Below are 25,789 nucleotides of genomic sequence, written 5' to 3'. Positions count from 1 at the left end.
GTAGGGATTACATACATATTTAACAGCTGAAGCACTGAACATTAGGACGCCACTCACTTCAGTAATGTATCTCCAGGTCTCAAACATTTCCTAGGGGGTAATTCTGAACTCTGTGAACCACTTATTCACGGACTATTTCACAATTTATTACTGAAAATAGCCAGACATCCAATTCACAAGCTCTCTCAGTTTGCTAATCGATTTCTCAGTGAAGGTGCCCTCAATTTCATAACTTCACAGCTCCCATATTGCTTGGGGAAAGTGGCAGTGGCTGCTGGGGTAATATTTCTCTTCCAACAAGTCACTGCAATATGAGCAAAAGGGGAAAAAAACCCAACCCTTCATGCTTTTTCTTTTAAAAAAGAAAGCTCCTCCTATGGCTCTTCTCTCATCATTTACAGCAGCGCAGAACTACAAAGGGGTGTTGCAAATGCAAATAACATCTAGGGTTGTGTTTTATGTTTTAGACTCCAGCATACGCAGTGCAATTACTGAAGAACTCAGGTCTGAGCACATTCCCTCCTCCCCTGGGCACAGGGATCCAGCACTGCCTCGGCTCCAAGGTAGAAACCCCACGGCACGTGTGCAGGCCTGTGGAGCGGCACAATTAATGGGAACTGATATCACCCTGCCCATTATGTAATTCCTACATGCTCGCAGAGCATGGGATGGAAATGCTGCCTGAAAAAACCCTGTCAACAGCAGATGGCTGACAGTCCCCTCCTGGCTCCATCATTCTGCATTACACCATGGCCTTTGAAGTATGGTGGGTACCATGGACTGGACCCAGACAATTCCACAGCCTTGGAAACTATTAATGGGAAAAAATGTCATGTGGTGGATGGGTAATTCATTAGGAGGGGTGGCTGATTTGCAAGGAAAGCTGCTGCAGCATCTGTCTGTGGCTTATGTTCTGCTTCCACCCTGCTAACCCTTGCTGAGGGGTACAAGACCTTTGATGCCAGCCCCTCTTCTGCCCTAGACCAAGTGTCCCCTTTCTCTGCTCCCCTCTGGGCACCTTGGTCCCGTGCCTTTTATGATACAAACCCACACTACATCAAGTCACACCCTTTTGAGAAGGGAAGAACATCACAAGGGTTCCCACTGCTCCAGACTGGGGACTCCCCAGCTGGCTCTTTTCCATCTGCACCTTTACATTCCCTGAAAACACAGAACACAAAAGGGCCAGGAAATTCCCCATGGCAAAACCATAACTCGGGCCTAGTTTGGGGCAGGTTGGCCAAGGGCTGATTTGTGTCGCCCTGAAAACTCAGCTTCTGAGCTTGCTAACATAGTTTTCTAAGGACTTTCCCAGGACAGTAGCTGTAAACATAGATATGTGTACATTCTTTCTGTTACACGTCTTGTGATGGGCATCTCTCATGGCCAGTGCAACGAGAAAGTGTTATCCTGACCATCCAATCCCTGGCTGGGGTCAGAAACCTATAAATCCTGGGAGGAAAAATAAACTCTGCTCTTTCACCACACCTCGACCTGTGTCCATGTGATCTATTCATCTTCAGCGGTAACAGATTTTTTTATTGCTTCCTGGTGCCATGCCACGAGCCTGTGCTGTGGAGCCATGCAGGAACCAATGCCACCAGATCAATGGACCAGACCATAAAAACTCATCAGGAGCCAACACCTGCTGTCAGATCCCAGAGTGAACAGGAGAATGGAATGCAGCACAACACTTAGGAGCAGAGCTGGGTAACAGCACCAGTCAAAACTTCAGCAGTGTGTGATCAGGAGGGGGACACACAGGGGACTCTCCAGCATGTGGGGATAGACAAAGAACAGGGACCTGGCCTGGCAGAGGAAGCAGAAGAGCTCAGCCAGGATGAGCAGCAGCTTTCTGGGCAGGAGGAGCAGCCAGGGGGAGGAGGACAGGGCAGGGCTGGGCAGGTGAAGTGGAGGAGCTCAGCCAGGACCAGCAGCTGTGGCTCCCACTGGCCCATGCCAGCCTTGCTGGCCACCACATGGGGGCTGGCAGCCTGCTCAGGGGTGGTGGCATTGGGGATGCTGCAGTTCACCTCTGTGCAGGGACACGGGCACTGGGCGCCCCATGAGCCTGCCCATGTGCAGGGCTGTGGACCTGATTTTCTCTGAACCTGAGAGAATCACAGGCTGTCAGTGGCTGATCTGTTCCCAAGGGAAAATTTCTTGAGAGATCTCACACTCAAGGACAAAATTTGTAAATCATCTTGCTTTCTCAAAACAGTTTTGCATAACTGTAGATAGCGTGTTTTTCTCTTACCCCACCAATGGGACAAGAGGTAGTGTCCCTTTAACCAATCATGTTAACCCTGTAGCATAAAACCCTATAAGAACTGACAAGTTCAGAAAATAAAAACCCCTTTTCCTAACAACTCTTTCTAGTGCATGCTGTGAACCCACACTTCTACTTCCAATATCGACACTCTTCCAGCAAGCCTGCACCGGGGTGCTGTGAGCTGTCATAGATATTGGATACCCCTGGGATATCCCTGGGATTCATGGGGAAGGACAATGACAGGCTGGCAGTTTCCTACCAGCACGGTGGTGACAATCAGAGATCTGTTGCTCAGCGAGTCCGTGACGTTGGGCCCTCGTCCTTTGGAGATTTCTGTGATGTTCAAACCATCAGAGGGGCTCCATGCTCCAACCTGAAAGGAAGCAAAGTAACACAGTGAACCCCCCATCTCAAATTCCTCAATCCCTACCTGCATTCCTTAATACCTTCCTTGCATTCCTCACTTGCTTCCAGCATCCTACTGGCCTGGAAAATGGGAACTTCCTTCTTTTGTCTGCAGCAAACAGCAGCAAAACTGGAATTACCATGTGCTAACTCTTCATCTGCAGGTCACTCCATGGCACAGTCCCACCGTCCCTGTGATGCTGCACTGGATGAAGACCGTGGGGACTGGGATTTAGGGACTGAATGAATGAACAATTTGCAAAGGCACCACATAGAGCAACAATCAAACCACGCTAAAGAGTCAAATCTGGGCAAGAATAAAGCACAATAAAAAAAAATAACCACAAATCTGAGCCCGTTTTATTTCTTTTCCGTTTCCCCACCAATTTGTTTTGGTGGGGAGGATTAAAAATGGCTCGACCAGCTCTGCAGATCCTTGATAGGGACCATTCCTGCTCTCTGTGCTGTGGGAAATCAGCTGGAGGTTTCTAACACAGCTCTTGGCAGGGCCCTGGGCACCCCTTTGGGAAATCCCTGCAGTGGGGGGATCTCAGTCCAGTCTGCAAACCTGAAGGAGGGGGTGGCACAGGCACATCAGCTCTATTTCAGGTGCTCTGTTTTCTCAAGCTGTCAAATTTAATAAATTATTAGACTTTAACAAAGTCTATTGATCCAGAAATGGCAAAGCATGTCTTTATTTAAGAAAGTCATCTGGGCGAGGCTAAGCCTGTTAACCTGATCTCCACAGTGCAGGGGAGGCTTTGGGACTAACTTTGAAGGCAGGAGTGGCTAAAGGACTGTGACACTGAGATAAAATGTCAGGAAAGCTGGAGGAAAATGGGAGTACTGCTAGCAAATGAAGCAGGGTGGCCACGGAGCCAGCTTGACAGTGAGAAAAAAACAAACCCCACCTGGAAATGGGAACAGAACGATCCATCTGTAGGGTCAAACTGCAAGGTGGGACTCAGAGAGAAGCCAAAGGCAGCCAGCTCAATCCACCAGGGAGCCAGCAGCTTCCCATCTTTTATTTATTGCTGTTTTTAAGATTCTTCAGCCTCTTCAGCAGTCCAAGGGGAGAACTTGGTTTTACTGCATCCCCAAAAAGAGACTTCGTAATGAGCAATGCTGCCTGGCAAAAAAATTGTCATAAATTCTAGAAGAGTTTCCATGAACTTTGTGAAAGGTTTTAAATATTTCAGGTAAAACCGAAGCGATCGCCCATCTCTGCCTTGGATCACACAACAGCTGTAATGTCAAAAATTATTATTATTGCAGATGGGGAAAAAGCAAGTCCGAGAGGCCCCAGTTTGCTGCACTGCAGCTCCAATCAAATTGGAGCCTTGCTACATTTTCTTTAAGAAAATTAAATGCATGGCACTTAAGACTGAATTAATCAGTTTAAAATATTAAAAAAGGAAGAAAAAAGAAAAAGTGCTTTAAGAGAACTGTGTGAGTCAGATAGTCAAACTATATGTAATTAGGATTTGGTAATACTCCTGTAATCCCTGGAACATCTAGGAGGTATGAGGATCAGGGGTTCAATCCTAAAGCTCAACAAACATAAGCTGTGATACATAATGCACAATCCAGCTGGGATTTGTTTGTAGTTTGGCATTTTGTTACTTCAGATTAACTATTGACAGAATTCCGGCTTCAACAGAGATTTGACATTGATACGTTAAAACCCCTCTGGAGCTGACATGAAGCTTTAAGAAGAATAATGGTGGGAACTGTGAAATCTCTGAATTATTGGAGACAAAAGTTGATGGGGTGTACAGGGGACGCGCCGAGGTTTGGCAGCTTCCAGTGGGCTTGATGTGACAGAGAGCTGTGATAACTGCAGCTGGTGCCAGCTCTGCTCAGCACACCTGAGGGGTGTTGGTTTGACAGGTGATGCTGTGGCTGTGCTTAAACATTTGGATTCATGTTCTATCTATCAAAGGCTGGCGCATTTTCTATTACCTGCCCAACGCAGCTCTCCAGGAGCGCATCGGCACTGCTGGACTTCAAAAAGGCGTGTTGTTATTTTTGGGTTAGGCTCTGTAAACAAAATATTTTGTAAAAAAGTAAGGTTACACAGGTCAGCTGCTGCTCAGTTCTTGAGAGGCACCAGCACCTTCCCCAGCTCCGTCCTGCCTCCTTTCTGGACTGCAGCGAGACTGGAGGTCCCTGGGTTGATTTGAAATGTTTTCTTTATTCCGTACTTGACACCGAAACCTCCCCAGCAGGAGAGGGCTGTGCTGACCTTGAGCTGTGTTACATGAGGCACCGAGCTGCTGCTGCGGTGGGGAAGTGTGGCAGCCATTTGTTTCAAACAAACAAAACCAGGAAAAACAGACGGTGAGGAAGGAGGATGGGGCATGGGCTGGCAGATCCTGGGAGCCTCACAGTGCAGGATCCATCCCCTCCAAACGGAGCATTGATCCACAGCTGCCTCTGGCCCTGGGGCTGCCTCCCTCTGCCAAGTGATTAATTCCCTGGATGAGTCTCCCGTGCTCTGGGGCCATGCACTGGGAATTGAAATCCCTCCCTGCTGGCAGCTGGGTGTCCCGTGGGCTCTGAACCTGTCACCCTGCCCAGAGGGACAGAGCCAGCACCGTGCCTGGCTGCCACGGGCACCTGGTACCTGTCGGAAAGCAGACTCTGCTCTAGAAAGGGCCTTGCTGTCCTGCCAAATTCCTCCTGTACAGGTGATAGACACTTGTAGCAGAGCAGGGACACAGAGCTGCTCACAGAGTAGTCAGGATCATGGAATTTTTTGGAAATCACAGCTCCCTGTGCTCCAGCCACTTGTTGCTCTGTTTGTCATCAACTGATCTCACCTTGAAACTTGCATTCTAAGGGCTTTAAGGCTGCATGTATTGCCTTTTTATTTTAAGTTTGGGTTTTTTAAGTAATTGAAGAGAAGGAAATTAAGTCCCCAGGCACACCTGGGATCAGATTTGCACATCAGCATAGTGTTACTTTGCCCAGAGGAGATCTGCACTAATTTGGAGGACCCAAAGCTGCAGCTTTCATGCCCTTGACCCTCATGACATCCCCAGCCAAGCAGGCAAGGCCACACTTTGCTTTTTTCCTTATTGTTCCTTAGATAATAAACAAAATACCCAGTGTATCCTCCTGCAAATTCCAGGCTGTAATAAACTGGGGCTGTTCACAGCCTTGAGCAATTTCATAGTGGGAAATGACTCCAGATGGTGATCTCAGAGCTACGCTCTCCTCAGAGAAGAACTGAGGGTTTGTGAGCCAGGCCAGCACGAGTGAGTGGGGCAGGCATCATTCCTGTCTGCTTAGGGCACGGAGGGGTTAATGGATGCTCAGAAAGTTTCTTTTGCCTCCACTATCCCAGGAAAGTGCCTCGAGCACTTCTGCAATCTGTAATCCCACGCACTGGCTTCAGGGCGAGTGAGTCATGGTTGAGCATGGAAAAGGATCTGAGAAATCCCACAAAGTGAATATCCTTTTATATAAACCCCAGAAACCTGGAGTCAATACAACACCAACCACTTCTCTGTTGCTGAGCACCAGCGTTATCCTCAGCCACATGCAGATAAAACAAACCCTGCCTACCTTTTCAAGGCCATCTTCTTTGAGACTGATGATATCCAAATCAAAATCCGTCCGTAAACCACTGGTTTTATTAAAGACAATGCGTCCAGTTAATCCTTCCCACTGGGCCTGTGCAAGGGAGAAAAAGTAGCAGGCCTGTTACTTAGTATCATAAATAATCTTTTGCCCTCCACTGTATGTTCTTTTAATTAGTCCTTATGCTGGTTCTTTCTCCCTAAAGAGCCTGATTAATTAATAATCCCTCCGTCAGTGCTCAGGCTGCAGACGGAGCCGGAGACTTCTTTAACTCTCTTGCAGTCCTTGCTACAATATCTGTTCGCACCTTTTGTGTTCACCAGCTGTTGCAGGACGTGATGACTCAGTAGAAAACGACCTGCATTTATCACAGCATCCTTGTGTGCTGCGTTTATCCTTGTAGTGCTGATGAACGCCGGCTGCAGGGAGCCGGCTCTGGGACAGCTCTGGTCACAAGGAATCCCTTTGTGCACGAACTTCCTGGTGCTTCCAAGCTTAAATGGAAGATTAAATGTCGGAAATGCTTCCCTCGGTCCTTCCAGAGGGAAAGTGGAGCAGAAGAGGCCAAGAATGTGTTCATGCAAGATCTGAGGTTTGGGAACAGGCACAGGAGTCTGGGGACACTGGGTGCTGCTGGAGCCCTGCTTCAGTTTCTGGCAGCATAAGGATGGGGCAGGTGCTCACTGGGACTGGGGACACCCCATTCCCAGAGATTTTTCAGTGCTTGGCTGAGTGAGGTCCTGAACAGCCTGGTCTGACTGCAACCAGGAGCTTGGGCTAGAGATGCCTCAATTCAATTCCACAAAAATTCAATTTCTTTCCCGCTGCTCACTTTGCAGCACCCCTAGAATGAATCTCTCTGATTTAGGAGGTGACAGACGCTCCAGTGCCAGGTGCTCTGTGCCAGCAGAGCAGGAGCTGGGGGACAGCGAGGTGCCTGGTGCCTGGGACAGGGCTGGATGTGCTGTGGCACTGTCTTGAGGAGGATGCTCCAGCAGGAATGCCAGGCTGCTGCCACAGTTTGCTGCTCAGCAATCACATCCCAACACTGGGGAGCTGAGCCTTGGGCTCTCTCCCCTGAGCAGCTCCGTGCAGGCTGCTCACAGGGAAATGTGTTTCCTTTATGGGTGGGGGAGCTTGAAATATTCCAGTGTGATCAAGGTGGCATAATGTATTCTCGGGGGGAATAACTGGCATTTCTCCCGGTAAATATGATCCTCTGCCTCTCCCTCATTAATTCCTGAGGAGCAGTGACAGCCTGCTTTCAGCCTCACCCCCCTGGAGTCCTGGGGAGGCTGGTGTTTGCTCATTTGGGCGTGCAGGTGGTTTGCCTGTGGGACCCCCTGGGAGCCAGGGAAAACACAGAATGTTTGATGTGCCCAGCCGGAGCAAACACAGCTGTGTGCTGAGCCCTGCAGCTCCCCTGGCTGTGTGCTGATGCCTTTTTGGGCTACCTAAAAACAGGCCAGACAGAATTCAGGGAATAAAAAGCAGTTATGTGTTGAGGGGCTTTCGGGTACATTTCAGGCAGATGAAGACCCCCAGGGGCTGCACCCAAAATGGACAACAGGTCATGGGTTTTCATAAACTTTTATAAGTTTGGCTCATTTGCATATTGAGGGTTAATCTTCCAATTACAGCTTTCAGAAGTCAGAAGTCAGAAGAATGACAGAAACCCTTTACCCCAAGCTTGTTCCTCCCCAGCTCCCTTTTGTTTCCATCTCTGGGGGCCTGAGGCAGTGAGGTGTCCTTGATTGCCAGGGCTGGAGAAGAATTGCTGTGTCTGACCCAAATGGGAAAGCAGCAGCTCACACTGTGTGTGCAGTTTGGAGTTACATACTAAAGAATTGCAGGGTTACAAACAGATGAAGAGTATAAAAGCTAAAATCCTAGGGCATCAGTGGGAACAACAAGGGGCTGCACAACTCCCTGTGCAGGGGGACAGCACATCCCTTGGTGCTGCTCTGAGTTTACAGGAGTTTGGAGAGAGCAATTCCTCTGTTCTAGTTGCAGCACAGAGAAGCTGATCCCTCCACTGGGCTAACACAGTGCTGCCAGAGCAAAACAACAGGCAGAGGAGCTGGGGTGTGAGGCACAGGGTAATGTGCAGAAGGAGTCAAGCAAACAAATTATTTACACTCTGTTTTGGCAATCAGCTGGAGCGGTGCTCTGCAGAAGGGAACAAAGCATGAGGAAGGAGAGAGAGGCAGAGAGGGGAGAGATTACATCCTCGGAGCAGAGAGAAAAGTTCATTCTCTGTCTGCAGTGGAAATCACTGTCCCGCTCTCCTCCTGCAGATCCATGTGCTCCATGCAGCTTGGGCATTGCCAGGTGAGCACAGCCTCATCTCATGGATGGATCTGCTGGGGTCAGTAGGTGACACAGCAGCACTGACCATAGTAACAACAACACACTCTACACCTCTTCTTGAAAACTTCTGGGGATTTTATAACCAACGTTAAACATGGCTCTTTCATGACTTGCTATAGGAAGAGCCACAGGGACTTGGGGCAAGTAAGAGGATTGTCACAAAGACAAAGAGTGCAGTGTCTCCCTGCAGCTGTGCTTCAGTTTTTCCTTGGGAATGGCTCCTTTTTGCAGACAGCAAAACCCTAGGGTGGGTGCAGGGCTGGGGGCTGGGGGCTCTTTGGGAGGGCTGGTCCCTGTGCTGTGCTCCCTTGGAGCACCCACTGCTCCTGACACTCCGCTCTGAGCCAGCTTGGGGCTCTAAGCCAACAACTCCATGGGCTGAACAGAGAAGTGGTAATGCCTGAAATCAGAGAGGGGGAGAAGCTGCCCCCTCATTCCCTGGCCCCCACCTGCTGAACCGCCCCTTAGCCAATGCCATTCCCTGGCACTCAGGCAGGGACAACCCCAGCTCAGCACTTGGTTGAGGCACCGAGTGTCCTTTGTGGACCCCAAAAACTGCTTCAATAGGAGACAAATGGCTGTTGTTCAGGTATGGAATGACCTTGGGTGGAGTGGTCCAGCTTTTGGAGAGGCCAGAGCCAGTCTTAGGGACACATGGGAGGTTTCAGCTCCTCATGGATGTTCTGGCTTGGCTGCACAGGTGTTATTTTGAAGGCAAAGGTGGGATTTTCCCTTTCTGTGTGCATTTCCAGCCTGGTGTGTGTCTGTGCTTCTCTCCAGTTGTACCTGCCTGTACAAGGGGATGACTTCTAACCCTGGACCTGCTAAGCCTCCACCCCCTGCCCCCAGGAACCTGCTCCTCCTGGGGAATTTTTATGGTTAACATAACCTCTTTAATTTACCTCTTTAATGAAGTTCATGAAGCGGCCGCCGAACCTCCAGGCCTTGTGGCGGTGGCACTGCAGGGAGTTCACAGTCATCTGCGGCGCACGCTGGTAGCACACGGACACCACGTGCACCGCGTCGTACAACAGGGCAGCGTCTGTCTAAAGGGAAGGGGGACAGTGTTGGTGGCCCTGGGGAGTCGTAGGAAATGGTGGAACCCACCCTGAGCTCCCCCCGCCAGCCTCAGGGTTTTTCTGTTCACGTTCCCTGCTGAGCGTTCCTTGGCTCTTTCGACTGAAAGCTCGGGGTTCTGTGTGAAATCAGTCATTCTGGGAGTGTCATTTGTCTGTGAGTGACTACTCAGGTTGTATCTTGCACATTTCCTGCTGTGGTGTCAAAGAGGGAGGCAACGACTTCTAAATGTAGAAGGTAGTAACAGAGTTTTCTTATTGAGTCTGTTTTGTCTGAGTGTAAAGAAAAAAAACTATACGAGAACATATTTCCCACACTATTTTATACATGGGAAAATAAGTAACAGAAATGTTTGTGGGCCCACACTTTTCCAAAAACTACACAAGCTGTCACCAAAATCAGGACCTCATGGCTTGGTAACATATTCTAGCATTTCAGTGATCTGAACTAGGGAGAACTTTTTTCCCCCATATAATGAGATGATTTTAGATTCAATTTGAGATGCCCCATCTCACATCCAAACACTGATCAAGAGAATTGGATTTATTTTTCACTCTGATGTGGTAAGACCTCCTAGTGAAAATACATTATTTGCTGGCTTGACAGAGCCACAAAACAGATGTGAGTGTAGCAGCAGCGTAATAAACCACAATAAAACAAAATAATACAGCAAATAACTGAGCAAACATCTAACAGGACGTAGCCATGGAGAAAATCCTCCAGCCTTGGCAGCCATCCCTGTGACCTTCCCTTGCCTCAGCAACCAAGCATGAAGAACAGGAGCCCTACCTGCATCTGTGGGCGGGTATGGACCACAGCAGTGACAGGTTTGTGAATTTGGGGCTGGAGGAAAAGGGGGGCAAGGATATGTCCAAGCAATTTCATGGTGAATTACAGACTGCAATGCCCAGCTGAGTCCAGGGCCCCACTGGATAGAGACCTGGCAAACAGGAATCAAAGGCAGGGTCCCTCTGAGAAAGCAAAGAGGGACTGGGAGGAGAGGCAGCGCTGGGGACAGAGCTCAGCTGTGGGCAGCTTGGGGACAGGCAAGAGCCTGCAAGAGAGTGGGAGTTTCTCCCCTAACAACAAATACAACAGGAGGGATCTGAGGAGCCTTTTCAAGGTGAAAGTCTGGGAGGCTTTGCCATTTTGCAGGCTGGTTCTGGCAGATCTAAAGGGAGAGGGAAGGAGGGAGCCAGTCAGCAATTCCGGGGGTCGGAGACAGCCTTGCAGGGAAGACAGATGGGCGAGCAGGTGCTGTACCTTCCGAGCAGTAACTCAGCAGAGCAGAGCTGCCATCAGACCCTAAAAGGAGTCATCAAAGCTGCAGAATTGCCCATCTCTGGGCATTCCTTTGGCGCTCTCCCCCTGCCTCAATCTTGGCAAAGTGCCTGGCCCAGCCTGGCCGTGTGCTCCCAGCCATGGGAGCCAGCATCCCACTGCTCTTGGGGCAGCTGGAGCCCTTTGGGACACATCCTGCTACCAGCCTTGTCTGCTGGCGAATCTGCTGGCAGCTGGGCCCGAGCAGGAGCATCACCACAGCAGCAGGGCGTGGGCTTCACCCCAGATTTTGAGGGACAGCTGTTAAAGAATGCAAGCAGAATCAGAGTAGATACCTGGGAAGAGTTTTTACTCCTGTTGTGGTACAAGAAGCAGTAAAAGTAACATTTAGGCCTCAATGACTGCTCCTGCCTTCCTCACCAGCCTGTCCTGCTCCCCAGACCCCTGTGTCCTGTTTAAACTGCCCGTACCATCATCACACCATCAAGGAGCCCCAGCTCTGCCTTGGGTGCTGACTGCAGCCGCTCCATGGACCACTTCTCAATGATGGAGGACACGTGTGGGTTCTCCACGTTGAGGATCCGGAAGCCGGTCAGGTTCACCCCAGAGTAGCGATATGGTTCTAGGTCTAATGCATAAAGATCCTTAAAAGAGAGAAACCGGTTTAAACATTTTGCTTAGCTTTGTTTTGTTTGAGTTTTCTGCGTCGGTTCGTGTCTGTGTTTGGAGTGAGACAGCAGAGCCCACAGAAGGTGGGAGGGAGTACTTATCCCTCAGGAATTGAGAGGATTGTGCTGTCTGCTGCCGTCAGTCGCTGCTTGCAGAGGTCTGTAGGTGTTGGTGGAATTTGGGTGCCATATGTGCAGGTTCCCCCACACACAGCAGAAGGGAGCTCCTACCAAAGAGCCGAAGAACTTGCTCTCAGCATGAATCAGGTGAGTAGATTGTGGGGAGAAAAACAGAATCATCGCCTGTGACCCTGAAAAAAGAGACTTGCAACCCAGGAGGGGGGACAAGGCAGAATTTCTGTATCTGAAGCTCCCATGGGCCTTTCCACTGAGGATTTGCTGGCAGTGCTGGGCCCCACAGGGCACTGCGGGTGACAGAATCGCTCTGAATGCAAAACACCAACTTGCAGATTATGAAAGAGAAACTAAGATGCATTTCTTGACATTCGGACCAGCCTACACAGTATGCAGATGAATGAGGGTGCCCTTTATACGATGTGGAAAGCAGTGCTCAGCTCTGCTGGCTGCCAGCCTGCAAGCATCGCTTAGCAGGCAGTGAGGGGCACTGGGGGCACTGGGGGCACTGCTGTGTGCAGCTCTTGGCTCTCCATGTGCCTGAATATCAGCTTCATGATATGAGTTTGGGGTTAGACAGGATGTCAGGAGCATGCGGCAGCTGCTCTGCTCCCCGAAGCCAAGCAGCTCACCCGAGGGATGGGTGAGGGAGTGGGGTGAGATGGCAGCCAGGGGTGGCCTGGTTAATGGGAACCATTTGTTGGGTGGGACATATCTCATCAGTCTTTATCCTGAACGATTTGTGCCAGTGTTTTGTGGCAGTATAAATGCGGGGAGGAGGAAAGGCAACACCACAAGTCTTCTATAATGGAGCGTGGGGGTGAACATGCGACATTTACTGCTCTCACAAGGGCTTCCCAGAAAGAGGTTCAATATGGGATGAGATGCTGTGGCTGGGGCTGTGCTGGGGCTGTTCTGTGCTGTGTGATGGGCCTGTGCTGGTGGGACGCAGCTACACCCAGCTACAGCATCCATCTGCCCACAGGGGGCTGGCAAAGCCTCACATGTGCTGCCCTAAGCAAAGCAGAACAGCAGCAGCACTTCCCAGCAACTGAGACATCATTCTCTGTGGGGGATTGAGGGTTCTTATGGCTGTTTTGCTTTAATAAGCTTTGGGGGTTTTATCTTTTCAGCCTTGGCCCAGCCTCTGCACCCCCAGGGCTCACTGCTGATGGATGCAGTGCTCAAATCTGCAGGTGCAGCAGGGACCAAATCATTAATCACCCTACAATGGCAGTCAGGACTTGGGTTTTTGGGTTGCTTTTTAACCCTGGAAAGCTGCAAGTGCAAACCTGAACGTTGTGTTAAAGGGCACTGTGAAAACCAGGCCACAGTGTTGACTTTTACGTTACTTAAGGAAGCTGAGGGCAAATACAGTGGTTTGACCTCAGACAGGTGCTCATGTCCCTGGCTGGAGCAGGGGACAGCAGTTCTGTGCCTGACCTGCTGGAATGGGACTGCTTTTTCAAGATTCATTTTTAATCAGACACTTCAGTTTGTATTCCAGAAATTGTTGTGAGGAAATAATTTTTGGTTGCAAAAGCCGATGATTTCCCCCTCAGAATGTGACCAGGTGTGACAAATCAGATCCCCTAGGCTCCAGAACCCATGATCTCTGTTGCCCATCTGTCAAACTACCAGCCCTGGCCACCTCTCACATCCCACAGGTATTTTGGGTGTTGTCCCTGCCCTGCTGCTCCCCACTGACCCTTCCTTTCACCAGGTTCCTATAGAAACCAACCTCCCATCAGGCCCCCTCCTTGGTTCCAGTTTAAATCTCAGCTGCAGCCTGATTTATCACCTCCTGGAATCAGAGGATAATTCAGAACACCAGCTGAGTGTCAGGACGCAGGGAGGTGTGGATGGGAATCATCAGATCAGTTTCTTCTGGATTTTCTGCTCCTGCACAGACACAAATTGAAACATCTGGTTCTATTTTCCACCTCATCTACATACCCTTTCACTCATTATTTTCTGTACTGCAGATTAATTCTCCCCTCCATCCTCAATTTTATTCTCAGTGTTCTCGTGACGCTCTCCCCCTTCCTCAGTTCACCCAGCTTGGGCTCCTCAGTGGTGGCAGCAATGCTGAGGACTGATCCTCAGTGCATCCCACATCCTCAGTGGGAAACTGGAAAGGTCCAGGAAGGGCATCCCTGTCTTCTGCTGTCCGTGGGTGAGGTGTGTCCACAGCTACGCCCTGGGATCTGGCAGGGCTTGGCCATGTCTGCAGAGCCCCGTTTTACAGACTGCTGAGACACCCCCACAGGAATGGAGCTCTGGGGTTCTTCTTGCAGGGGCTTTGGATGCAACATCTGCATGACAGAGAGGAGCAGCACTCATCAGAGATCCTCCTCCTGCTCCTCCTCCTCCTCCTCCTGCAGAGGAAAAGGCTGATGGGGCTCTTTATGCTGGAGTCAGTGAACTGTAGTCATGCTGCTGAGCAAAATGTTGAAGCATTTAATGCCAAGTGTTGATACACTGTGCTCAGTATTGACTGGGGACCTTTTAGAAACATTCAGTATAACATAATAGACTAATTCATTAGCACCCCATGGGTCTCGTACTGGGGAAGCTGAAGCACAGGCATTGCAAGCTAGGAAAACATTGCCTTAAGGAATGACAGATTAAAATATCTTTCCCATGATATAACTGTTATTTCAGGAAAATGGCATTAATTGTGATTGCTTATCTATTAATTTATTATAATTCCTCTTTTCCCACCTCCAGGCTGTACCTACACATGAAATGTACTCCAGGCTCAGCTGGGGCTGATTAATAGGAGGTTATCTGGGAAATGCTTAAAGCTGCTTGGAATAGATAATGGCAGCAGGGGTAATTAAAATGTCTTTTGCATTTGAAAAATAAATTTTGTAGTTTTTAAGGGTTAGTTTAGTCTGTTTCTTTCCTAAAGGCAAAAAGATAAAATGGATTTTCAAAATCACACAAAATTCAACAGTAGACTAGACAATAGCAGCTTAAATGGAGACAAAAGTGACCCTGCCAGGAAAGCCTAACACATCCCAGAGTCAGAGAGGAACTGGCCCATGTTTAACAGAGGGGAAATAATGTCAAGCTGAGCTCCCCTCCTGCAAAATAAACCTGCAGGGCTGCTCCTGGCTCCAGAGGGGGTTCTGGGTGCTCATCCCCAGCTCCTGCTGAGTCAGGATCCCACCAAGTCCTGGATGGGGGCTGCAGCCTTGCACTCACCCTGTGCTCATTGTCAGTGGGAAGCTCCACTGAAATCAAAATGATTGGGAGGGAAAACAAAACCAGAACCCACATCTGTGCCCTCCAAAGCAGTGACCTGTCCAAGGGCAGGGGAAGGAAGAATTGACATCTCTCAGGGTCAGCACCTGGGCAGTGCTGCAGAGCAGAGGAGTTGGAGCCACGTCCCCGGGCTCCGACCCTGACCTGCAGCCAAGCCCTGCCCTCCCCTCCTGGTAGGGTGCCAGGTCTCCCATTTCCTTGGATTTCCCATCCCATGGCAGGGCAGTGCACACCAGGATCAGACACCCATCCCACCTGGGCTCCAGCTGCTCCCTCACATCCCACCCCCATCAGTAAGTGTGCAAGGGGGGAGCACAGGCAGATACTTTACCAGAGTTGTGAAGATGAAGTGGTAATATTCTGTCATCATCCCCATTGCCATAGCCTTAAAGAGTAGGGAAAAGGAGTTAGTAAAGGGATACAAGAATATATCAGCAGCCATGCAACAAAAAACTCAGAGCTCATAGGTAAATGTGGCAGGAGAGACCCTGAAACGCTGGGGCTGGATTCAGGATTGAGGTCATGGAGCAGTTATGCCAGCCTCAGTCAGCAAGAGGCACATGCTCAAGTGCTGAGCTTAGAGGAGCTGTGGTCCTCAAACCATCCTGAAACCGTGGCAAAGCCTCAGTGTCCAGCTCCCATGAGGTCTGGTGGCATTTCTGGGTGATGCTGGGTGTGCCTGAGTGTGTCAGGGTACTGTGGCACTCTGCTCATGGGTGCAGGATCCTCCAGGGCCACAGGCTCTGTGGGCACAGCTGTGGGAAAGGGGTCACCTTTCCTTCTCCAATACCAAACAATGAGCAACCTTACATAAACCTGTGCAGACTGATCGTAAATGTCCTGGTCTTACAGTTACACGGCCATGTAGTGGTGAAGAGGCCAGCTGAAAGGGTTTTGATTTCTGACATGTGTTATTCTGGGGCTCTGCATCCCCACCTTCAGTCCCATTTGTGCAGTGAGTTCATGAAGCTCCTGCCTCTGTCCCTCCTTCCTGAGCACAACAATCAGATCCTAACTTAGGGCCTGGTTTACAAGTGGATCAGTGAAGGTGGAGGCACAAGGATGGGGAGTGGGAATATCCCCTGTCCCTCAGCTTTTGGAGATCACAGTCCTGAGAGCCCTTGGCCAGCCCAGCTTGATATTCCCTGCCAGCCCCTACACGGAGGATGGCTCCTGCAGATTGCTGGGATTTGCATAACTGAGCACTGAAAGAACAGACTGTCCTGGAAGCCCTTTCAGAGGACAGCCATGGGCTGAAGGGGCCTTGGCTGGATGAGCATGTCCAGGCCCTTCACAACATGGAGAGAGCACATTTCAATCTATGAGAAAGGTCACCTTGGAGCTGGTGCCTCGTGACAGGAAGCTTCCCATGGGTTTGGCTGGGATGCTGGCTGTGTGAGTGTGTTTTCTGGAGAAAACACATGCAAGAGCACTTTAAAATCCCCACTGATGGAAAAGCAACTTCAAGTCCCCCCCAGGAAATGTTTGCTTCCCTTGTTTTTTTGCTAAAATTACTAGGGCGGAATTTACCTCCGAGGAAGGAAGTGACAGTCTGAAAAGAAGTGAGATGTCAAAAAACAAGAGAAAAGGAAAGAATCTGGATTGCAAGCTATTGTGACTCTAGAGTGTGATTTCACCCCAGGTTCCCTGCTCTGGAAGTAGCTTTTAGAAAGTCTGGGGGTTGTCCCTGTGGCCATTCACCACACTGTCCCCCGGTCCCTGCCTAGTCAGTGGGTCCAGGGGCTGCAGTGTAGTTCTCTCCCTCCTGCACACCCTGGTTCAAAGAGCTGAAGCAGGGAATGGTACCTGAGCATGGGAAGCATCAGTTAGTGATGGGGAGCCAGTCTGGAGCAAATAATGAGATCCCAGTTCATGTCCTACAGCTGGATCATTCTGATCATAGCTGAGGAGCCCAGACCTGCTGTCAGAAGGAAGTTCCAGGTTCCCAGCACTGGCAGCCTGGGGCTGGATGCATCTGGGTTTGTGGGGAAATGAATAAATGATGATCCTGGTGGATAAGCCACAGGCAGTGGACAGGATGAGTGCAGGAGCTCTGTCAGAGCTGACAGGCACAGCTGTGCCCTGTGGAGCTCAGCGGCTGCTCGGGACAGCACGGGGAGCCCTGGGGACAGACCTGGAGTGATAACAAGGGACCAAAACTGAGGAAGGCTGGAGAATCTGGGGTAGAACGGGAAAGCCTCACAGGGAGGACTCACTCTCAATTAGGTTTTTACAATTATTTGTTTTCCAAGAGGGCAAAATAATGGGTGGTTTGATGTGTGGTCATCCCAAGTGACCCAGGCTGGAGCAGCAGGTGACAGTCTCATCTGTACAGTGCTGGCTCATGTGGTGTTACTCATGGATTACTAATCCATGGGGTTTTTTACTTCTCCAGTTTAAGAAGCTGCCCAGATGATCAATGCTGTGCTATGGGAGCATGGAGCCTTGAATCTCTGGGGAGATTCCCGACTGGCATGATGATGTGTGGACTGCTCAGTCAGAGCTGCCTCAGCCAGAACAGGCTGTAGGTGCTCCAGCCTTCTTTGTTTTCTGAAAATGTGCAAGGAAAATCAACCTCAAGGAGTGGAAATTTTAGCACAAGTCTTGCCTTGTTGCCATCCATGAGGGTGCAGCAGGGCCGAGACTCTGGGACTCCATTCAGCCAAACGTCTGCAGAGCTGAATGGTGTAGTGATCAAAATGTTATAAAAGGCACATAATAGCAATAAAATATGATTATTACTGATTCTGGCATAAACAGAATGTTGGGGCTTCCTCCCTGGTTTGTTTTTTTTTTGCAGTCCATTATTTGTTCTGTGCATTTTTCTTTCACTGCTACAAAGGGAAGCAGACTCCCCTCCTCCAGGAGATGGCTTTGCCTGGATCCTACTTTCAGTGGAAAAGATCTGTTTCCCAAATGAAGGTGGCACCTCTAGACATGCATTTCTTGCTACAGGTAGAAAAGTGAGGAAAATATGAAGTTTCTAAGCCTCCTAATCTTCAGCAGATGCGGGTGACCTGCAGGTGGTGGTGCACTGCTCTGGACCTGCCTGATGTTACAAGCCAGAGTGGCCTGGCATGCAGAGACCAGTCAGACTGTGGTTTCGGTTTGTGCAACTTCCCAGATTCTGAAAATGCTTCAGTATTTTGTTGAGTAAAAATACAATTGCTAAGCTGAAATCCATGGCTTCAGGTCCTGAAAAAATCCTGACACACACATACACAAACCCAGCCAGAAGGACTTAGAGAGACTTGTCTCCCCTAGTCCCCCCTCTCCTCCATCTTCCTCACTCTGCACTGGCGATGGTGAGCTGAGCAGATGGCACAATAAACTATAATAAACTGCATAATAAGTGAGCAGCACCAAACACAACCAGCACAGGAAAATAACTGGCAAGAGACAATGAGCCCCTTCTACTGTTTCCCATAATAATCCCTCGCAAGTTCTCTGAGCACTTCCCTTCATTTTGCATCAAGCAGGCTGCAGGAGAGGTCTCTTGCCTTGTGCTCACTTTCTCATCTCTTTGGGGATTTATTTAATCTGTGTGGTGATGTCATGCTGATAGGAGCAACACTTCCACCAGCTGGTTTTTAGCATCTCTGTGAGAGCCTTTTCCTCTGCCTCATATTGACCCTGAAACCCAAAGACACTCAGGAATGAGGAGCTGGGGCGAGCAGCAAGAATGCCAGTGGAGGAACTTGTGGAGGAAGAAAAGAGGGAGCCCAAATGAATGGAAAATCTCTGACATCTGGCTTAAAGTCCAAGAATTGCAGATGGTGCTGGGAAAGGGACAGAGAATGTCATCCCTCCTGGCTGGGCCTGGCTGGGAGAGCCAGTCTGGATGGAGGGAAAAGGGAAGAAGGCTGGGGCTGTGCAGCTGCAGGGAGAGCCACAGAATTGTCCCGCACCAGCCTGAGCCTGGCGCTGCATTCAATGCAGCCCCTTCTCCTCCTGTAACATTTGTTTCTTCTCACCCACGGCCACTTTTTGGTACTTCCAAAAAGCTGTGAAAATGTCATTTTCTGTAGAAATCCAGCAGTGTCCTTTAAGGATGGACATGCTGTAGCTTTTAGTGTGGCTGTGGATTGTGGCCCAAGGCAAAGCTGCACCCCAGAGTGGGGTCACTCTTTACAGCCACCCCAGACCCCTGAGCTCCTCAACAGTCACTTTGTTTTCCTGCTCTCCCCCCTCTCACCTGCTTGAGGATCTGAGCTGCCATCAGGTGGCTGCAGTCAAAGATGATGCGAAATTCCCTGCCCCGCTTCATCTCCTTGAGTAGCGGCCGGGCGTCGTCAGTGTCCAGCGGGAGCTGGCGGATCTTCAGGCGGATGTTGTAGCGGGACGGGGCCATGATGAGCTCCTGCAGCCGTATGAGGCCTTTAGGATCACACAGAGACAAACCCACAGCGTTACAGGTCTGCCTTCCCCACGGGCTCAGCGCTTCCCCTGTCCTCCATGGAATGAGATCAGAACCTCCATCCATCCATCATCCATCCATCCATCCATCATCCATCATCCATCCATCCATCCATCATCCATCATCCATCCATCCATCCATCATCCATCCATCCATCATCTATCCATCCATCCATCATCCATCATCCATCATCCATCATCCATCATCCATCCATCCATCCATCCATCCATCCATCCATCATCCATCCATCATCCATCCATCCATCCATCCATCCATCCATCCATCATCCATCCATCATCCATCCATCCATCCATCCATCCATCCATCATCCATCCATCCATCCATCCATCCATCCATCCATCATCCATCATCCATCCATCCATCATCCATCCATCCATCCATCCATCCATCCATCCATCCATCCATCCATCCATCATCCATCCTTCCCTCTCTCAAATGGCCATTGCTAAAGGTTATCAAGGCCAATGTGTCACATGCCTGCCATTAACCCCAGAGGAGCTGTTCTAGGACAGGATGGCTTTTCCTCTGCCACCAGTGCAGCCAGTAGAGCTGGAGGGGGTCCCTGCATCCAGTAGGAAGGGGAGAACAGCAGGTTGGCCCTAACCTCAGACACCCCTGGGATCACAAAAATTTTCCTTACGCAGATGTGCCCTTGAGAAAGGACAGGATGTGACAATCAGATACACAATAAATGAAAATCTGCATATTTACCATGCACAGCAGCAAAAGGAAAAAATGAATATGCACTTGGATTTATGAGTCGCGTACATTGTAATGGTCACTTAATCACAACTCGTAACTTCCTACTACCCTCAGAATTAATTTCTGGTTTTGACACTGCAAAAAGCAAAGAGCTATGGTGGATACAGCTGAATGGGAATGACTGGAATCTGGTGTTGCAAGGAGAATTTTAGCAGATGCCTATTGCAAGGGGGAAGAGAGAAGCGTGTCTCTCTGCATAGATGGAACACATTAGAATATGCCACGAAGGGAACATACTGTGACCCACATTTACAAAACAGGAATGTCAAACTGTGTTCTCATCAGCCCTCCCCTAAAGAAACCATTTGGTTTAGTGAAATTAGGTTGGACAGGCTATCCAATGTGGCTTTTGTTTTTTGGGGGGTCTATATCTAGAGCTGTGCAGCGCTTTGCTTTGTTTAACCGTCAGCAGCTTTCCTTACATGAAGAACTTTGCAAGCTCAGTGTTACAGAATTACCCAGAAAACAAAAAACTTTCCAGAACTGCTTTTGGTTTTAGCTGGGAACTGCTTCCTCCACGGCAGCTGTGGACAGGGGCTTTTCTGTTGCAAAGGGAACCATAATGCCAAAAGAGCCAGGCTGAGATGGTCACCCCATGTCAATGAACCCCCTCATGACCCTTTGCCAGCTCATGGCCCCACTTGCTGAGTGTTTTGTAAATGAAATGCTTAGAAAGCTCGCAGGGCCTCCCACAGCACTGTCTACAACTCCTGGGAATCTGTCATGGCACGGGGCACCATTTGGCTCTCGAGAGGGTTAATGGAAAAGATTCTGAAGAGACCCAGGACAGAAAATCTGCAGGATTCCTTCTCTGAGCCCCTTTACCCACCTGTGCTGTCATCGTACACCACTGTGGCTGACCTCCACTTCAAGTACTGCACGAGGTCCAGGATGGCATGGCTCAGGGAAGCATAGTCAGGATACAGGTTGACATAGAAAGTGTCCTTGTTATCCAAAGGGTGATGCTTCCATCGGAGCTGTATGTGGGGGACTTCCAGGGCATTGCAGATAGACTGAACAGCATTGGTGCAAGAGCCTTGGGAAGGTCCAAATATTGCAACAACCCCCAGAGCGAGCTGGTCACAGGCTGGAGGGGGAAAGGGAGGGATGTCAGCAAAGCCTTGGACAGGGGATAAGCGTGGGGCATCCCTGGGCACAGCCCAGACACTTCTGGGCACTGGCCCAGCTCTGATATTGGGTAATTACAACAGTGATGAGGCACAGAGAGAGAGCACGACTTATGCCAGGTGGGTCTGAGGCACAGAGGAGTGCCAAGCTCCTCTGAGGGAGCCTCTACCACAAAACCATCTGAAAAGGGACAGGGGGTCACTGGGCTGGCTGGGAGCCGATAACCCCCTCCTGGTGATGTCTCTCCAATAGCCGCCAGCTCAGGCAGCAGGTTTCCTTTCTCCACAGCCAGAATCAAACTGCATGAGCCTGCAGGTCACCAGCTCACAGCCTTTGCTGTGCAGTCCCTTCCTTTCAGCACTTCAAGTGTGCTGCTGTTATCCAGTAATCAAAAGTGACTGTTATTAAGAGAGCAGAACATCCATGTGATGGATGTGAACACTGCCGGGGATGCAGTGACACAAACACAGGCATGGCCTCCAGGCCTCTGCTCAGGATTAGAGCAAACTCTGAAAGGAGTTTTGTGAGGTTTCAGAAGGAAAAAAGGTAGTTGTTCCCCTTGTATTAAAATGCCTCTGGAAGGTCAGCTCCAGCAGGAGCTCTCATCCAGATCACTGGTGAGAGCAGGACAGAACAAGCTGCTGGTCTGGAAACCAGACCTTTCTTACACTGAATAAATGGCCACAAAGCTGCTCAGAAGTTTGCTCTGCTCTTACCTTTCTTAGTTGCTTCAAAGCTGTCGTGGAAGTGTATCCTCTGGATGTCATAGGTTAGGGTTGTGTTGGGCAACAAAGTTCTGTTCCTGTTAATGATGTTGGCGGAGAAGCGGAAGGCTTGTTCCTCAGCACTCATCACCTGCGTGTTGGGGCCATCTGCGTACTCAAAGATTCCCCCTGCAAGACAAAAATAATTCCACCTCTGAGCCACAGTTTGTTCCACAAACTTATGCAGCAAGGATGAGGAAACTCTTGGAACGTTTGCAGGTGGAGCAGGGTTTGCTCGAGGACCTGTCCTGTACTGAAATGAAGACATGAAGATTTGCGTTTTTCTTATATCCTGGTCTATGAGAATGTTCAGGGTGGCAGCTTTGTGGGGCAGTAAGAGGTGGTTTAAAGTCTTGGAATATTTTTATGAGCCAGATAAGTGGCTTCACATAAAACTTTAGGACCAGACCATGGGAAGTGGACAGGAAGTGCAGGGAGGCTCCAGGTCTGTGCTCTGAGGAGTAACTGGGTACAAAACTGTCACTGTCCTCCTCTCAAAATCCTCCTGCCTCATCACCCACCTCTGGTCCTCGCACAGGAGTCAGGCAGGCCAGTGCTGCTGCTGGCTATTTTCAGTGCCATTTTCAGTCCCTTTCTCCTTTTTTGTTGCTCCTCAGGTTTAGTTCTCCAAGTTTTTAATTCAGACCAGCAGAGATTTCTGGATTTGCCTACCCTACAGCTCCTCTGCTCAGTAATGCACATCTCTGATGCAGCTTTCCTGTGTTCAGAAGTTGTTAATGCCATTACACCTCCCCAAGGGCAACAAGCTCATGTCACAGCATGGCTGGGTTTCTTGGCTGTGTGTCTGTGAGTCTTGTCCTCAGCTCCCACTGACAGCCACTCTAATTGGAGTGACTTGGTGCAGGCATGGGTTATGTAATGATGTGTCCTTGTCTCCAAGATGTAAGAGCCACTCTGTGCCCTCGCAGAACCATGGAAAGACACAAACCTTGTTCTTACTTATTCAAAAGTAAACCAAAATAATTAATGGATGAGCGAAATAAGCAAGTACAATTGGTAACAGATGGTCTCAGGGTTCATTAGCAGAAGGAAAATCTTCCTCTTCAATTTAAGATAGTCCTCAAATGTTTTGTTGTAGACAACAGATGTCTGCTCAGCCCTCCTGGCTTTCAGACAATGCCAGGAATCCTTCTCCAGCAGCCAGAGCACATTTTCTATAGTTCTGTGGCAGTTTGGTGTTAGCCAGGAGTTCCAGTTTGGCCAGAGCCAAGCTGACAGCTTTGCTGATGGCCATGATCTGGGTGTCCTCCTGGGAATGCAACCAGAGCCATGGACTGGGTGAAGCACAGGAGTGATATTTGGAGATGTTCTCAGCAAGGAAGCAGAAGGACTTGCAAAAGGCCTCTGACTTTCTGCTCCCCCTGATTGTGACAAGTCCCTTTCCTCCTCTGCAGTCTTTGTGCATCCACATCCACAAATGAATGTGGGAATTCATTTACATTCACAGACATGAAAAAAGTTTGAGCTGTTCCCTGTATGTCTCTGCTAGAAAAAACCACTGAACTCAGTGCTAATCTTGGCAATAGGCAGAAGAATAAAGAAAAAAAGAAGCTGAATGCTCATTCTGGAGTGTCATTTCAGTCTCACGTGATTTTCAGCCAGTCACTCATGGGCAGGTTTTCAATCCAGAATGCTGAGCAGTGTAGGCAGGAATGTAGCAGAATTGTCCACGTGCCTCATTCTTACTGGATTATGCCAAAACATTTGGGTTTTGACTGGTGCAAAGAAAATTATTCATCCACATCAAAATTTGCATATACTGGCAGCTCAATTTAAGTTTCTAAGGGCAGAAGAAAGTTCATCTACAATATTACATCAGACACAATAAACGAAACTGAAGTGAGTGTGAGATTCATCCTATCTTTCTGTTCAAAGCTTCACTGTCCAGACTGTTTAGCCAGGTATTTTTTGTTCTCTAGCATCGTCTTGAAGTGATAACTAGTTAATATTACATTGATTATCCACTAGCTGGCATTAGGTTTTCTCTCAGCCCAGCACTTTCAGGGTTGTGTTGGAGCACATCTTATTATGAGAGGATACAGAAAGGCTGGCTATGTGGATTACTGGTGCTTGATCCTAAATAAATTCCCATTCCAGACATCCAACTGGATATAACAAGTTTTTTGACAGGGAAGACTTTTCTGTGCAGCCACCCAGTACCTTGGGCTCAGGGCCAGGCAATGAGAGAGCTGACAGCAGCAGGGATGGATTTCCATGTATTTCCATTGTCAGGAACACACCTGGAATACTCTGGGACACTGTCTGCTGAGGTGCTGAGGGCAGCCACGACGTGCCCCAGGCTGGTCTCTGCTCAGAAACTGGAGAGCCTGGGAGCACCTGATGTCAGATCTGTGCATGGATACATGGCACATCCTGTTGGATCTTTACATCCCTCTTGGCTGTGTGCCGATCCTTCAGAGATGTTCATTCCCATCATTATTTAAAGAGCCTAATAACTGGCTTGAAACAGCTGATTAATGCGTAATCTTCATCATGATTACACAGCATAACTGGCATTAATTTGCAAAGCCAGCTAATTATGAAAATAATTGTTGCAGTTCTTCCATTTGAGCAAAGTGGAGATGCTCAGCTCATGGCATTGAGAGCACAAGGGATGTGACATCAGCTGGCTGATGGCCAGGCTGGGGGGCCCCAGGGGTTCCCTGCAAGCCTCAGCAGGAGACATGAAAGAACAGGGGTGGGCAATCTCCTGCTGGGGGCTGGACAGCTGTGGGCAGCTCCTCTGCAAGTGATCCCACAGGGGCCTTGGGCAGAAACCTCATCAGTCTCAGAGACAAGAGTCCATGGGTGTGAAAAGTCCACAACAAATCAGTCTCCAGTTTTGTACACCACCTATCGACAAATCCCACCCAAGAGAGTAAAACTGAAGCTCCTTCAGGGTTGCTGTCACTCTCTAAACCTCTGCCCTGTTTTGGGAGCTAGTTCAAATGTCTTGGAGATCACTGGATGTTCTGTGGTGCTCGTGGCCTTTCCCTCTATTTCCTGTCTGTACAGGTCTCAGCTCCTCATTCCTTCTTTCTTCCCCTCCTGTGGCTTGGTAGAGAGATAAAAGATGGTTGTGGCAAGGTCTGTCATGCTTTGTGACATCCTCCTGAGGTCGGTGAGAGGATTTGCTCCCTGATTTTTGTTTGCCGTTCCTTGGCCAGTCAATAGAGTCCGAGGACTCCCCACTGCAGAGCCATGGACCACTCAACGCATGCTGAAGTTTATCAATTAGGGTTGACTTTGTTTGCACAGATATTTTTCCTTGAAAACCTTCTTTTTACGCCATGCTGGGGCTACCTTTGGTGCAGTGCGATCTGGGACTGGGAGTCAGCCTTGTAGGAGATGCCTCACACAAGCTGTTAATGAAGGCTTTCAACACTTATCACTTATTTTACATATTTTTTGATGAAGTAATCCATTATTAGATCTGACTTCTTGGATTTTAAAATCAATCCCAGGCAAGTTAAATAATTATTCAGTTGTCTTTTACTCTTAAAGCAGACTAATTGCTCTCTGGAGAATGTCAGCCAGTATATGGGAAAACACACTAATTACAATCAACTTCATGTCTGACTGCTTTATATTGTTTTATTTGATGACCTTGACA

General features: G+C 49.2%; 1 protein-coding gene across 1 annotated transcript in view; it reads right to left on the bottom strand.

The window, feature by feature from the left end:
• GRIK3 (glutamate ionotropic receptor kainate type subunit 3) overlaps positions 1 to 25,789 on the bottom strand; it is a 113,123-nt gene that overhangs the window by 30,413 nt on the left and 56,921 nt on the right. The window contains exons 2-9 of the mRNA XM_086863209.1: positions 22,108 to 22,284; positions 21,093 to 21,350; positions 19,259 to 19,440; positions 15,395 to 15,448; positions 11,461 to 11,634; positions 9,535 to 9,678; positions 6,248 to 6,355; positions 2,532 to 2,645 (exon numbers count right to left, since the gene is read on the bottom strand). Of these exons, the coding sequence (XP_086719335.1) occupies positions 2,532 to 2,645; positions 6,248 to 6,355; positions 9,535 to 9,678; positions 11,461 to 11,634; positions 15,395 to 15,448; positions 19,259 to 19,440; positions 21,093 to 21,350; positions 22,108 to 22,284 (1,211 nt within the window). The remainder of the gene's footprint in view (positions 1 to 2,531; positions 2,646 to 6,247; positions 6,356 to 9,534; positions 9,679 to 11,460; positions 11,635 to 15,394; positions 15,449 to 19,258; positions 19,441 to 21,092; positions 21,351 to 22,107; positions 22,285 to 25,789) is intronic.

This window comes from Cyanistes caeruleus, chromosome 26 (assembly GCF_971803275.1).
Source record: "Cyanistes caeruleus chromosome 26, bCyaCae1.hap1.1, whole genome shotgun sequence".
Taxonomy (NCBI): domain Eukaryota; kingdom Metazoa; phylum Chordata; class Aves; order Passeriformes; family Paridae; genus Cyanistes; species Cyanistes caeruleus.
This window is presented reverse-complemented; position numbering and strand designations above follow the sequence as displayed.